The sequence below is a fragment of the Hyla sarda genome, unplaced genomic scaffold (assembly GCF_029499605.1).
Source record: "Hyla sarda isolate aHylSar1 unplaced genomic scaffold, aHylSar1.hap1 scaffold_795, whole genome shotgun sequence".
NCBI lineage: Eukaryota > Metazoa > Chordata > Amphibia > Anura > Hylidae > Hyla > Hyla sarda.
This window is the reverse complement of record NW_026610820.1, coordinates 66,680-82,500: the sequence shown is the minus strand read 5'-3', so window position 1 is coordinate 82,500 and position 15,821 is coordinate 66,680. Positions and strand designations below refer to the sequence as shown.

The 15,821-nt window shown below is 45.5% G+C and overlaps 2 protein-coding genes across 2 annotated transcripts in view; both read left to right on the top strand.

Annotated features, from left to right (window-relative positions):
* Positions 1 to 2,464, top strand: part of LOC130346562 (drebrin-like protein) — a 62,707-nt gene extending 60,243 nt beyond the window's left edge. The window contains exons 6-7 of the mRNA XM_056554567.1: positions 2,119 to 2,196; positions 2,329 to 2,464. Coding sequence (XP_056410542.1) covers positions 2,119 to 2,134 — 16 coding nt within the window. The 3' untranslated portion in view covers positions 2,135 to 2,196; positions 2,329 to 2,464. The remainder of the gene's footprint in view (positions 1 to 2,118; positions 2,197 to 2,328) is intronic.
* Positions 2,155 to 12,362, top strand: LOC130346564 (mucin-2-like). Its single transcript, XM_056554572.1, has 7 exons — positions 2,155 to 2,196; positions 2,329 to 2,480; positions 2,786 to 2,840; positions 4,167 to 4,241; positions 4,457 to 4,583; positions 4,674 to 10,232; positions 10,535 to 12,362. Exons 1-6 carry the CDS (start codon positions 2,155 to 2,157, stop codon positions 10,190 to 10,192), a joined length of 5,970 nt encoding a protein of 1,989 aa, XP_056410547.1. The 3' UTR covers positions 10,193 to 10,232; positions 10,535 to 12,362.
* Positions 12,363 to 15,821: the final 3,459 nt, after the last annotated feature.

Sequence of the window (15,821 nt, the reverse complement as noted above, 5' to 3'; positions counted from 1 at the left end):
ATATATATATATAGATCTCCTCTCCTCTGTATATATATATTGCAGTAACATGTTTTGCTATACACATGTTTATTCCCTTTGTGTGTATATATATATATATATAGATCTCCTCTCCTCTGTATATATATATATATATATAGATCTCCTCTCCTCTGTATATATATATTGCAGTAACACATGTTTTGCTATACACATGTTTATTCCCTTTGTGTGTATTGGAACTAAACCAAAAAAGGAAGGAAAAAAGCAAATTGGACATAATGTCACCAAACTCCAAAAATGGTCTGGACAAAATTATTGGCCCCTTTCCAAATTGTGGATAAATAAGATTGTTTCCAGCATGTGATGCTTCTTTATACTCACCTGGGGCAAGTAACAGGTGTGGGCAATATAAAAATCACACCTGAAAGCGGATAAAAAGGAGAGAAGTTCACTTAGTCTTTGCATTGTTTATCTGTGTGTGCCACACTAAGCATGGACAACAGAAAGAGGAGAAGAGAGCTGTCTGAGGACTTGGGAACCAAAATTGTGGGAAAATATCAACAATCTCAAGGTTACAAGTCCATCTCCAGAGATCTAGATTTGTCTTTGTCCACAGTGCGCAACATTATCAAGAAGTTTGCAACCCATGGAACTGTAGATAATCTCCCTGGGCGTGTACGGAAAATAAAAATTGATGAAAGGTATCAAGATAGTCCAGATGGTGGATAAGCAGCCCCAAACAAGTTCCAAAGATATTCAAGCTGTCCTGCAGGCTCAGGGAGCATCAGTGTCAGCGCGAACTATCCGTCGACATTTAAACGCTATGGAGGGGACCCAGGAGGACCCCACTATGGAGGAGACCCAGGAGGACCCAACTATGGAGGAGACCAAGGAGGACTACACTATGGAGGAGACCCAGGAGGACCCTATTATGGAGGAGACCCAGGAGGACCCTACTATGGAGGAGACCCAGGAGGACCCCACTATATAGGAGGCCCAGGAGGACCCCACTATGGAGGAGACCCAGGAGGACCCAACTATGGAGGAGACCCAGGAGGACCATACTATGGAGGAGACCCAGGAGGACCCTACTATGGAGGAGACCCAGGAGGACCCCACTATGGAGGAGGCCCAGGAGGACCCCACTATGGAGGAGACCCAGGAGGACCCCACTGCTGACACAGAGACATAAAAAAAGACTACATTTTGCCAAAATGAACTTGAGTAACCAAAATCCTTCTGGGAAAACGTCTTGTGGACAGATGAGACCAAGATAGAGCTTTTTGGTAAAGCCCATCATTCTACCGTTTACCGAAAACGGAATGAGGCTACAAAGAAAAGAGCACAGTACCTACAGTGACATATGGTGGAGGTCAGTGATGTTTTGGGTTGTTTTGCTGCCTCTGGCACTGGGGGCCTTGAATGTGTACAAGACATCATGAAATCTGAGGATTACCAACGGATTTTGGGTCGCACTGTACAGCCCAGTGTCAGAAAGCTGGGTTTGTGTCCGAGATCTTGGGTCTTCCAGCAGGACAATGACCCCAAACATACGTCAAAAAGCCCCCAGAAATGGATGGCAACAAAGCGCTGGAGAGTTCTGAAGTGTCAGCAATGAGTCCAGATCTAAATCCCATTGATCACCTGTGGAGAGATCTTATAATTACTGTTGGGAAAAGGCGCCGTCCAATAAGAGACCTGGAGCAGTTTGTAAAGGAAGAGTGGTCCAACATTCCGGCTGAGAGGTGTAAGAAGCTTATTAATAGTTATAGGAAGAGTGGTCCAACATTCCGGCTGAGAGGTGTAAGAAGATTATTGATGGTTATAGGAAGACAATGATTTCAGTATTTTTTTCCAAAGGGTGTGCAACCAAATATTAAGTTAAGGGGCCAATAATTTTGTCCAGCCCATTTTTGGAGTTAGGTGACATTATGTCCAATTTGCTTTTTTTCCTCCTTTTTTTGGTTTAGTTCCAATACACACAAAGGGAATAAACATGTGTATAGCAGAACCTGTGTTACTGCAATCCTTTCCTGTGAGGAATACTTCATTTTCTAGAAATATTTCAGGGGGGACAACATTTACGGCCATGACTGGAATACAGAGAACCAGCTAATGAGATTTCTTTGTATTTAGGGGACCAAGTATATGAAGACCAATCCGGCTGTAGAGATGAAGATCAGTAAGAGGGAGGCGTTCTGGCAGAGGTCAGAGGTGAGCGGCCATGATCAGACTCACCTGGGATGACCCCAAGGCTCCTCACTGGGATGACCCCAAGGCTCCTCACTGGGACTGTACCCTGGTGTGGTTATATAGAGGGGTCAGTAATATGTGATTACTGTGCAGAGAGAAGAGGAGCGGAGGAAGGAGGCCGAGCGTCTGAGACTGCAGGAGGAGCGGATCAACCTGGAGAAGGAGCGCATCCAGAGAGAGAGGCAGGAGGAGGAGGAGAGAGACCGCCGCATCCAGGAGAAGGAGAGGATGGTGGAGGAGCAGAGGTATCTAAGCCTTGGATGCTGTCTGCTATTTATCTAATCCTATCATGTGTGATATTATCTGCTGTGTATCTAATCCCATTGTGTTTTATATTGTGTGCTGTGTATCTAATCCTATCATGTGTGATATTATCTGCTGTGTATCTAATCCTATCAGGTGTGATATTATCTGCTGTGTATCTAACCCCTTCATGTGTGATTGTGTCTACTGCTGCTGTATCTAATCCTGTTCAAGTGATACAGTGTTATTGAGGGTCTTGTACCTCCTGGAAAACATGCTGATCAGTGTCTCCCCCTTGTGTCTGTAGAAAGGAGCAGGCACGTATAGATGCAGAGCGTCGGAGGATGGAGAAGGAGCGATGGGTAAGTGTCCCCCATGTGACTGGTTGTGAGAAGATCAGCATTGTAAATGGAGGCTCCTCCTCCTGGTCACCATCCACCCCCTATGATCATTTCCACCTCATGATAACAAAGTCAGCTCCATCCCCTGATACTCACCTCTCATAGACCTCCTTCCATAAGCCCCTCCTCATGATCCTTACCTCCTGTAGACCTCCCTCCATACAGTCCCCCCTCATGATCTTCACCTCTCGTAGACCTCCCTCCACACAGTCCCCTCCCATGATCCTCAACTCCTGTAGACCTCCCTCCATAAGTCCCCCCTCATGATCCTCACCTCCTGTAGACCACAATCCATACAGTCCCCCCTCATGATCCTCACCTCTCATAGACCTCCCTCCATACAGTCTCCTCTCATGATCCTTACCTCTCATAGACCTCCCTCCATACAGTCCCCCCTCATTATCCTCACATCTCGTAGATCTCCCTCCATACAGTCTCCTCTCATGATCCTTACCTCTCATAGACCTCCCTCCATACAGTCCCCCCTCATGATCCTCACATCTCATAGACCTCCCTCCACACAGTCCCCTCCCATGATCTTCACCTCTTGTAGACCTCTTGTAGACATCTCCCTCCATACAGTCCCCCCTCATGATCCTCACCTCTCGTAGACCTCCCTCCATACAGTCTCCTCTCTTGATCCTCACCTCTTGTAGACCTCCCTCCATACAGTCCCCTCCCATGATCCTCACCTCTCATAGACCTCCCTCCATCCAGTCCCCTCGTGATCCTCACCTCTCTTACACCTCCCTCCATACAGTCCCCTCCCATGATCCTCACCTTTCGTAGGCCTCCCACCATAAAGTCCCCTCCCCTGATCCTCACCTCCCATAGACCATCCTCCATACAGTACCCTCCCATGATCCTAGCCTCTTGTAGACCTCCCTCCATACAGTTTCCTCCCATGAGCCTCACCTCTCGTAGACCTCCCTCCATACAGTCTCCTCCCATGAGCTTCACCTCTCGTAGAGCTCCCTCCATACAGTCCCCCCTCATGATCCTCACCTTCCTCCATACAGTCCCCCCTCATGATCCTCACCTTCCTCCATACAGTCCCCCCTCATGATCCTCACCTCTCGTAGACCTTCCTCGATCCGCACCTCTCATAGAACTCCCTCTATACAGTCACCTCTCATGATCATCACTTCTCGTAGCCATAACTCTATACATATCCCTCCTGGCATCTATGACTTTTTTAGACCTCCCATCATACATCCTATAATGGGTTTCTCTCCCCCCCCCCATTTCAGTTTTTGGAGTGATGTGGACCATTGGTTTATGTTGCAGGCTCAGCAGCAGAAGGAATTTGAAGAGGAGATGAGGGGACGGATTCGCCGGAGTCAGTCCATTGAAATGGCCGCGGTGAGTGTCCTGTGAAGGTGATGGCGCCTTCCTCGCAATCTCTTGATGTAGGTTGTCAAGGCCCCTTCCCCATTGTCCACAGCGTCAGACTTCAGCCTGAGACCGCTGGAGATAATTCCACCATACAGTGATATACCTGTAACCCATGGGCTGCCTCATCTATCCCCACATTGAATGAGTTAGGACCTTCAGTAATGACTATCTGATCCCCACAGGAAGCAGCTGCCCTGGTTTCCGGCCGGTCCCTACATCCCCGTGACTTCTTTCGTCAGCAGGAACGTTCCGTGTCCAGCTCCTTCTCACCACCTTCAACTCCTAGCTCTCCATCAAAGTCCTTCTCAGGTGAGTGTCACGTGTCTATTACATTTGTGACCTGTGTTCTTTAGTAGATAGATGGGACTTTACCATTGATTTTAATTTTTTTTCCTTCAGGATTTTTTAACAGACCAACGCCCCGCTATCAGCGCAGCATGACGGAGTCCATCCTGACACCCCCAAGCCGAAGTCCAACGTTCTTCCATGGTTATCAAAAACGAGATTCATTCAGGTCACTCTCCCCCAGCATGCCTCAGCAGTGCTCACCAGCCTTTATCTTCTCCAAGTCTCCTCTTCCTGGGATGTCTCCAAAGGTGGATTCATTACCTTCATTCATCCCCCCTCCAATAACTGCAACTCGAGTGACCCCAACACAGGTCAAAGGAAGTTCTCCACAATCACACCATACAGCGCCCAAGACTACCACCAATGATGTTCCAGTCAGAGCCGAGTACGTCACCGTGACTCCAGCTGAGCCCAGTGCTGCAGCCTCAAACATCAATGCACAGGCAAGACCCCAACACGAAGACCCTCAGTCAGGCGATGTGTTCAGGGCAGAGCTTGTGCCAGTGGACTCCCCATCACCACCTCAGTCTGGGGTGCAGGAGCATCCAAATAAAGCAGCAATATCTCCAACAGCAATAAAAGCCACCGTATCTGTGTCCTCTCCAGTGACAGAGATGGCATTAACTAGTCCAGCACCAATTTCAGAGGCCAAAACACCTGCCAGTCCACAAAGGACAGAGACTGTAGTACCAGCACCTTCTCCTGCACTCGGGAGTATACAACCAACTACTACATCTGCTGCACAAGTGACTACACCCACTCCAACCGCACAGATCTCACTATCTTCTGCTCTACCCAGAAACAAGACCACGGTCATCAATGAAACTGCCCTGTCCAGCAACTCAGCATTATCCTATGAGCCCAAAGTATCTCCTGTTCCGAATTCTTTAGTGTCTTTGTTGGCTCCCATCCCGTATACCCCTTATCGCACACAGAGGGCAGATAGTTTCAGCTCGAGGAGCTCTTTTAGTGCTGCCCCATTAGGTGAGACTCCATCAGTTGTTTCCCCAGGAAGTCTAAACCGTGAAACTTCACTGAGCTCTGCTGTTGACTTCTCAAAAATATTGGAAGCTAAATATCCACCCCCTGGTGAATTCAACCAAACTTCATCCACACGCACCCCACCTGTCCCTGTACCTGTGCGCCCACTAAACAGCTCACCTGTATATCAGCCAACTATGGTACAAGCCACAGTGACTTTCCCCGTCTTTAGACCCATCACCTCAGAGAACTCTTTAATGCCTCAGCCAAATTCTACTCCACAAGAAATCCAACCAATAGACTCGGTACCAGAATCGGCCTCCCTTCCTGTCTATGTCCCAGCTAAATCCTATCCCAGTTACAACCAAGTTGACATTCCAGACTCTCTGGTTCCTTCTGTACAAAGCTACTCTCTATCTCAACCAGATGACATCCACACTGATAATGTGTCACCACAGTCTATGACCACATCTTCCGGCCTTTTCAATGGGAATTCTCAAGAACTTGAACTGAACAATAATCAAACCCAAGTGTTATCTCCTGCAAGAACATTGGATACTCAATTCAATAATATCAGTGATAGTCTGTTACCACAGTCATCTCCGGTGTCCCCATCCATACCCTTGAACTTGACTGAAGTGCAACCATCTAAGGTCCAAGCTGACATATTACCAAGAGAATCTTCACCAGGAGTTTTGTCTCTTGGCACCAAGACATCATCTGAATCTCCAATCAATGCTAACAATGGTGATGTTGCATTACCGTCACCTATATCTCCACTCCTTCCCAACGCAACCTTAGCTGAATTCCATCCTAATATTCAAACCAATGTTCTAACACAAAAGACTTCATCATCTTCTTCAACTATTCCCACTGAGATATCAGCTGAAATTCAGAAAAATACTTTCCAAGCTGATGTTCTTTTGCCAGAGCCTTTACCTACATCTCCATCTCTTTCCACCGAAAGTGAAGCTGGACCACAACTGAATAATATTCATTCTGATATCTTATTAGTACAGCCTTCACCTGAACCTCCATCCATCACAACTGAAAGATCTTCTGGACCTCAGCTCAATGTTAAAGCTGATTTACCTTTTATAGAGTCTTTATCTGAACCTCCATCCATTACCCCCAAAGACTCTTCTACACAGCAACTAACTAATGTCCAAGCTGATATTCCATTAGTAGAACCTTCACCTATATCTTCATCCATTACGAGTGAAAGTTCAGCCAAGCCTCTACCTAACAGTCTGCTGGCTAATATTCCATTAGTAGAGCCTTTACGTGAACCTCCATGCATCACCACTGAAACATCTTCTGGACTACAACTGGATGCCCAAGCAAATAAACTATTAATAGAATCTTCATCTGAATCTTCATCCATTACCTTGAAAGGTTCTTTTGAATCTGAACTTCATAGCATCCAAGCCAATATTCTATTACCAGAACCTTTATCTGGATCTTCATCACTTCCTCCTGGTAGATTAACCGAACCCCAATCCATTAATGTCCAAACTGAGTCTTTACCTGAACCTCCATCCTTTACCACTCAAGACTGGTCTGAACCTCAACTAAATATTGTCCAAGGAGACATTCCATTCCTAGAGCCTCCCCATGTATCTTCATCTTTTCTTATGGAGAGCTCTATTGGACCTCAAACAAATGATACACAAGCTGAGTCTTTACCAGAACCTCCATCCATTACTACTGAAGGCTGGTCTGGACCTCAACTAAATATTTTCCAAGGAGACATTCCATTCCTAGAGCCTCCCCATGTATCTTCATCTGTTCTTATGGAGAGCTCTATTGGACCTCAAACAAATGATATACAAGCTGAGTCTTTACCAGAACCTCCATCTACTACTACCGAAGGCAGGTCTGGACCTCAACTAAATATAGGAAGCATTCCATTCATAGCGTTTCCCTCTTTATCTCCATCCCTTCTGACAGAGAGCTCTTATGGACCTCAGTCAAATAATACCCCACATGAGTCTTTACTAGAACCTCCATCAATTACCACTGAAGCCTTGTCTGGGCAAGCAGACATTCCATTCGTACAGCCTTTGCCTGTATCTTCATCCCTTTTGACGGAAGGCTCTTCTGGATTTCAATCAAATATTATAAAGGCTGAGTCTTTACCAAAACCTCCGTCCATTACCAATGAAGTCTTGTCTGGAACTCAACTAAACATTGTCCAAGAAGACATTCCATTCATAAAGCCTCCCTCTGTATCTTCATCCATTCCTGATGAACACTTGTCTGGACCTCAGGCAAATATTACCCAATCTGAGGTTTTACCAGAACCTCCACCAATTCCTTCTGAAGGCTCCTCTGGACATCAACCACATATTGTCCAAGAAGACATTCCTCTAATAGAGCCTCTGTCGACATCTCCATCCCTTTTTTTGGAGAGCTCCTCTGGACCTCAGTCGAATAATAACCAAGCTGAGTCTTTACCAGAACCTCCATCTTTTACTACCACAGACTCTCCTGAACCTCAACCATATGATATCCAAGCTGATAATCCGTTACTGGAGTCACTTGTAGCTCCATCCATTCCCACTGAAAGCTCTGCCAAATCTCAGATTAGTGATAATGGAGAAGGTGTCGTCTTACAAGAGATTTCCTCTAAATGTGCATCTCGTGAGAGCTCAGAAGAAGCACAAGAGAATGACATCCATGCTCATACCCAGTCTTCAGTTTTATTGCTTCCCACTGAAATCTCAACTGGACATTACAATGAGCAAGTTCAACCTATCACTCTATCAATGGAGTTTTCTCCTATATCACCATCACCTCAGACCACAAGCTCACCCAAACCATGTCCAAATATCCTAGTTGACATTCCATTGACAGGGTCTTCATCTGCATCTTCATCCTTACCCACAGATGGTTCCTTCGAATCTCAACCAAATGATATCCAAATTACCACACAGTCAGCAGAGGTCTTACCTATATCTTCAGCTTTACTCACAGATGGTTCCTCCGAGTCTCAACCACCTGATATCCAAACTAACACACAGTTAGCAGAGGTCTTACCTGTATCTTCATCCGTACCCACAGATGGTTCCTTCGAATCTCAACCAAATGATATCCAAACTAACACAAAGTCAGCAGAGGTCTTACTTGTATCTTCATCCTTACCCACAGATGGTTCCTTCGAATCTCAACCAAATGATATCCAAACTAACACACAGTCAGCAGAGGTCTTACCTATATCTTCAGCCTTACTCACAGATGGTTCCTCCGAGTCTCAACCCTCTGATATCCAAACCGATGTACAGTCAGGAGAGCTCCTATCTATATCTTCATCCCTACCCCTTGAGGGTTCTTCCGAGTCTCAACCTAATGATATAGCAGAGTTGTTACCTATATCTTCAATCCAACCCAATGATCAGTCCTCTGAATTTTCACCCAGTAATATCCAATCTGACATAGAGTTCACAGAGCCCCTACCTGTATCTTTATCTGTTCCCACAGAAAGTACAGCTGAGCTTCACCAAAATGATATATATCCTTACAATGAATTAGGAAACTCTACATGTCCTCCCACTGAAGTCTCAACTGAGTCTCAACTTGTCCTAGGAGACATTTTGCTACAAGAATCGGTATTGACATCTTCCAACCTTCCCATTGGGCTATCCCCTGAAGCACAACCCAGTGGTTACAGAAGTGATGGTCAATCACTAGAGTCTACAGCTGCATCTCTTGGTCCTTCATGCAAATCCAAGGCTGATGATGACCAACCTTGCACTCTCGTACAAGAATCTTCATCTGTTCCCATCTATGGCTCTTCTGAACCTCAATTGAATAATTCAGAAGCGGACATTCCACCACAAGAGCCTCCACCTGCACCTCCAGCAGAGGCTCAACCTGAAAATGTCCAGACTGACCTTTTAATGACAGAGTCTTCACCTATAGAAGAGTCATCATGTATTACCACTATTATCTCCAGTGGACCTGTACCACTTAAAGCTCAGGAAGAGATTTCACTCGTAGAGACTTCACCAGTGTCCTTACCCCCATCAACGGACTTCCCACCATCTATTAACAATAGCACTCCCAGCCTTAGTGAAGAGTCTTTACCTATTACTATACAAAGTAAGGAGTCATTAGTTTCTACCCTCCCTTCCAACAGCACATCCTACAACGGTGGTAAACCAAATGAGGTTCTATCAGATTATATACTCCCTCTTCCCATCCCCCTTCTAGAAGTTCCCTTTGATCAGTCTTTACCATCTACCCTTTCCTTTGATAGCTCACCCGAATTTCCCTTAAGAAGCCCCTCTCCACCATGTGAAATTGTATATGCCGAGAAGGTCCTTTTGGTTGAAGACCCTCACCCAGGCAGCCCACCAATTAATGAAAATTTTATTGCACTTGAGTCGGTGCCAACTATCAGCCCTGGTGAACTTGAGTCCACATGCGGTGGTTTACAGCCTACGGAGAACATACTTGTCCATTATGTGCTGCCCTCCAATAATATCACTGTAGATGAAGATTCAGCATCTGCCCCCAAACTGGTACCAGATGGTGCTCAACTTCTCCACCAGCAGCTCAACAGCAACTCTTCCGAAGCTTTGCTTTGATCTATAGACTGCACTTACCTGGACTTTAAAGATAGTGGAGGTAAGTCACCATGTGGCCAAAGGCTTATAGAGTTAGGTACTCTTAGGTTCAAATACGTGCCCCCGAGAAACCGTACATTGTGTTTCAACCACAGCGGGTGGTAGTATGATTTAAGATGTTCTCCTACGACTGAATAACTTATGAAATGACACATTTCTATAAAGTGTGTCACCAACATGGGTTTAGAAAGCTCTACTCTTACCGTATGTTACATATAGTCATGCTTACCCCTAAACCTAGCCCCATGATGTAGGTTCACAGACAAAGCTCTCCATCAATGATTTGTCGTCTATTTTCTCTAGATAATTTTTAACATCTGGTCAGGTGAAAATGTCCGGCATAAGATTCACCTCCAAGTATTGTCTCCCATTGGGGTGATGATAATATTGCCACCCATGATAAAGAAAAAGAAGGCAGGGTGCTATTATAGTCACTTATAAAAGAAGGAGACAGTTCATTAATGTTAACTATAAACAGGGAAACATCTCCAAGTCACTATCGCTAACTATGATCAACACCTTCAGACATTGGGCATCCATCAGTCAGAAGACAGCACCTGCCATTGAACACCCATTAAACAGAAGACGGCTCTAGTCATTGACCACCCATTAATCAGAAAGACTCTTCCAGTGTTTGGGCACTCTTCAACCATTGGGCACTCTTTGATCAAAAAAGAAGCCTTCAGTCACTGAGCACTCCTCAACCAAAAATATGCCTTCACAGTCACTGAACACTTACCAACCAAGAATATGCCTTCAGTCACAGCACCCCTAAACCAAGAATATGCCTCCAGTCACTGAACACCCCTCAACCAAGAAGATGCCTTCAGTCCCTGAGCACCAGTCAACCAAGAAGATGCCTTCAGTCCCTGAGCACCAGTCAACCAAGAAGATGCCTTCAGTCCCTGAGCACCAGTCAACCAAGAAGATGCCTTCAGTCCCTGAGCACCTCTCAACCAAGAAGATGCCTTCAGTACCTGAGCACTCCACAACCAAGAAGATGCCTTCAGTTATTAAGCATCCACCAATAGGGAAGACCCACCCAATCACTGAGCACCCATCAATCAAGAAGGTGTTTCCCCATCATTGAGCACTCTTCAGAAGACAACGCCAATCATTAAACCACCATCATTTTTAAAGATGCCGCCACTCATTAACTACCCATCAATCATAAGATGCTTCTGAGCTCTCATAGACAAGAAGACCCCTCCAGTCACCTCGAACCCTTCAGTCAAGAAGACACGTCCAAAAAATGACATCTCCAATCATCTACTCCCATCTCAACTGATGATGAAGAGGAGTTCTCATGTCTTACATGATAGAATTGAGAACCTGATCCACCTGTGCACTTATCTTTTGTAAAATAACTGAAGGACGTAACATCACGTAATTGTAGAACAGACATTTCCACCATCAAATCTTAGTCTTGTACTGAACCCTCATCTTGTTGTATGTAATGTCTACTTATTACATGGGTTGAGAAGATGGCACCATCACACTGTCACATGATAAGATGGCATCATTACACTGTCAAATAATGAGGAGATGGCACCATCAACATTGGCACAAGGAGATAGCCTCATCACATATGTACACGATGAGGAGATGGCATCATCACAGTGTTACATGATGAAGGGCTGGCCCTATCACATGATCACATGACAAGGGATAGCATCACCATATGATAAGGAGATGGCACCATGACATGATCACATGAGGAGATGGCACCATCACAATGTCACATGATGAGAAGATACCACCATGATATGATACATTAGCAGATGTCACCATCACATTGTCACAAGAGTAGTAGGGGGTGGCACTCTTATATGATCACGTGATGAGAATATACCACCATGACATGTCACATTAGGAGATGTGACCATCACATGGTAACATGAGTGTGTGGCACTATTACATGGTCACATGATGAGTGAGTGGATGGCACCATCACATTTCCATATGATGAGAAGATTGGCATGGTGTGGCTGGTTCACACTGAGCTTTGTGGATGTTTTGAGGATTCGTTCTCAGGGGACCCCACATTGTGTCACATATAAATATATATATCTAACCTGTCACTAAATGTATAATATAATGGTAGAGATGAATAAACACAGTATGGTATCATCCTAAAGGCCAAGTGCTCTGTTCTTCAGCGTAAACCTATTAACCTTCCTGTCACAGATCACTACAGTAGGTCACGTACTTACAAGTTCTATAGTATGGGTGAAAGAAGAGAAATCTCTGTTTATTCAAGGGATGGGAAAAGGCATGGAGGAAGGAATGGGTGTAAGAAACCCATAAAGGCATCATCCAATCTGTCCTGAGTGGTGACCAGTCTGGATGAACATTCTTACAAATTATACATTTCCATAAGTGTGCTCCACCAGTGCTCCATTAACCTTGGAATACACTGCAACCAGTCCCTTAAAGGGGTACTCTGCTGCTCAGTGTATGGAATGAACTGTTCCAAACGCTGCAGCCAAGGCCGGGAGCTCGTGATGTCATAGCCCCGCCCACCTCACAAAGTCGCGCCCCGCCCCCTCAATGCAAGTCTATGGGAGGGGGCGTGACGGCTGTCACGCCCCCTCCCATAGACTTCCATTGAGGGGACGGGACTTGATGTCATGAGGGGGCGGGGCTAGGACATCACGAGCTCCAGCATTCGGAAGTTTGTTCCAAACGCTGAGCAGCGGAGTACCCCTTTAAGTTACTATTCCACAGACTCTTACAGTAAAAAAACTGCTCCTGATGTGTGTATTGCACAGATTTACAAGTGTTATAGTAAAGACCCACCTCGCTTTAGATATCTCTAGATAAAATATATTTCCTAAAAACTAAGATCCTCCATGCCACTTATCACAGGAGTCCAGGCCTCTTATAATACAAGACAATATCCTGCCTGTCCAGGCCTCTTATAATACATGACAATATCCTGCCAGTCCGGGCCTCTTATAATATTGACAATATCCTGCCGGTCCGGGCCCCTTTTAATACATGACAATATCCTGCCGGTCGGTCCCTCTTATAATACATGACAATATCCTGCCAGTCCGGGCCTCTTATAATACATGACAATATCCTGCCGGTCCGGGCCCCTTTTAATACATGACAATATCCTGCCGGTCGGTCCCTCTTATAATACATGACAATATCCTGCCAGTCCGGGCCTCTTATAATACATGACAATATCCTGCCGGTCCAGGCCGCTTATCATACATGACAATATCCTGCCAGTCCGGGCCTCTTATAATACATAACAATATCCCGCCCGTCCGGGCCTCTTATAATACATTACAATATCCTGCCGGTCCGGGCCTCTTATAATACATGACAATATCCTCTTGGCCTTAGAAGCAGCTGCCTGACATTATGCTGTTCTGTAGTCTATGATCTACCAGTCACCAGTTCCTTCTCTACCAGTGACTCTCCCAGTGTTACCCTACCTAAGAGATATGATGCTGCAGGTTATTAATACCCAGGTGCAGAACATTTATTCACATTAAAAATCATTTGCCAAGTGAATGCCCAAACACTCAGTCTGTCCAAGTCTGCTTATAACTTGTACTGTGTTACAAAGCTTCATCATCTATATCATTCTGTGCTAACTATAGCAAATTTACACCAATTGCCAAATAAAAACATCAAAGTATATACCATTAGAATCTGGACTGGTAACCAATCCACTTTTTAGAACAGATGCCCACATAGATATAACAAATAATGTGCAGGGTCAATCAGCGCCAATTTATACCTCCTTGGTACAAAGAGAGACCCTCATGTCCCAACATGTTTCTGTCACCTGTTGCATAATCAGGGGAGATTCTTATAGCACATGATAGCTGCACAGTGGACCAGTATTATATACAATGCATGCGGAAAATTCAGGTAAAAATCTAGGGCAAGACAACGTCAATACACATTAGTCATCATATTGGTATATATGTGCCTGTACCAACGGGTGGCTGGAACTGTGGTTACCTGCAAATGTAGGAATGATCAAACATGGGGAATAAGAATTTCCCCTGATGATGTAACAAGTGACAAAATCCGTTGGGAGAAAAGGGTCTATCTTAGCATCAAGGAGGTATAAATTGGTGCGGTTTGTTATGTCTATGTGGGCATCTGTTCTGAGGACTGGATTGGTTACCGGTCCAGATTCTATTGAAATATACTTTGATTTTTTAATTTTATTTCATTGTGCCAGTCCAACGGCACTACTACATGTCACTGGAGAATATCTAAATATTAAGGGTACAGAAATAACTGAACTAGGCTGTCTAAGAACTCTTGGGTGTAAACTGAGCTAAGCTCTCTAAGAACTTGGGTGTAATTCATTGTTACACAGTACCAGTCCCAACAGGGCATCACCTCTTGTGTCTACCAGAGAATGACCCATAAAGTTATCCTACGACAGACTAGAGCAGTGGTTGTCAACCTGGGGTACAAGTAACCCCAGGGGTACTTAGCAGTTCTTGAAAAAAAAATAAGTAATGGCAGCCACTGGTAACTGGTCTGGACCACTTTGAAAAAAATGGTAGGCTGACGTCACTGCACCAAGGAGCAGAGCAGGAGGACAGCAAAGGGGAAGCGCGGGCACTGGGTGCTGTAAATACCATCAGTTTTGTTGCTCCACTGCCCCTGCAGACCTATGAGCCATAGCAATAGGTCCCCAGACTAGAGGAGCAGTGGAGCACCAAAGCGGGACAGTATGGTGGCCGACAACTATATATGGGGACAGTTTGGGGGCCTACAGCTATATTTGGGGGCACAGAGGGGGCCTAACAACTTTATGGGGAAGCAAAGTGGGTACTATTACTGTGTGTGATAATAAACATGGGGAGTTTGTAAATAGGTGGGTATTGTACTGCAGAAAGAAGCCTAAAATGTTTGTTTGGCTGGTTCTGTGGAGAAGTCTTGTATGGGAGAAATCTTAAAGGGGTATTCCGGGCAAAAACATTTTATCCCCTATCCAAAGGATAGGGGATAAGATGTCTGATCGCGGGGGGGGGGGGGGGGGGGGGTCCGCTGCTGAGACCCCCCACGATCTCCCTGCAGCAGTTGAATCTCCAGTTTTGGAAACCTCCAGGTTTCCCGGGACGTCACGCCACGCCCCTCCATTCATGTCTATGGGAGGGGGCATGACGGCCATCACGCCCCCTCCCATAGACATGAATGGAGGGGGCGTGGCGTGATGCCACGTCCCCAGCCCCTGAAACCCAGAGGTTTCCGAAACTGGAGATTCAACTGCAGCAGAGAGATCGCGGGGGAGTCTCAGCAGCGGGACCCTCGCGATAAGACATCTTATACCCTATCCTTTGGATAGGAGATAAAATGTTTTTGCCCGGAATACCCCTTTAATAGCGGTCTAGGCCAGATAGTGAAGAAAAGAAAAGTAAACAACTCCGGTGAAAGAAGACGTCAACTGTAAATCGGGGGACTGGGATAGAGGAAAGTAAAGCATATGATTTATACTATTATCATTACAGAATGTCTCTAATATGGGGGTACTATTTTTTGGGAATGGGCTGTCAAGGGGTACTCAGGCAAAAAAGGTTGAGAACCACTGGATTAGAGGGTCCAGGGA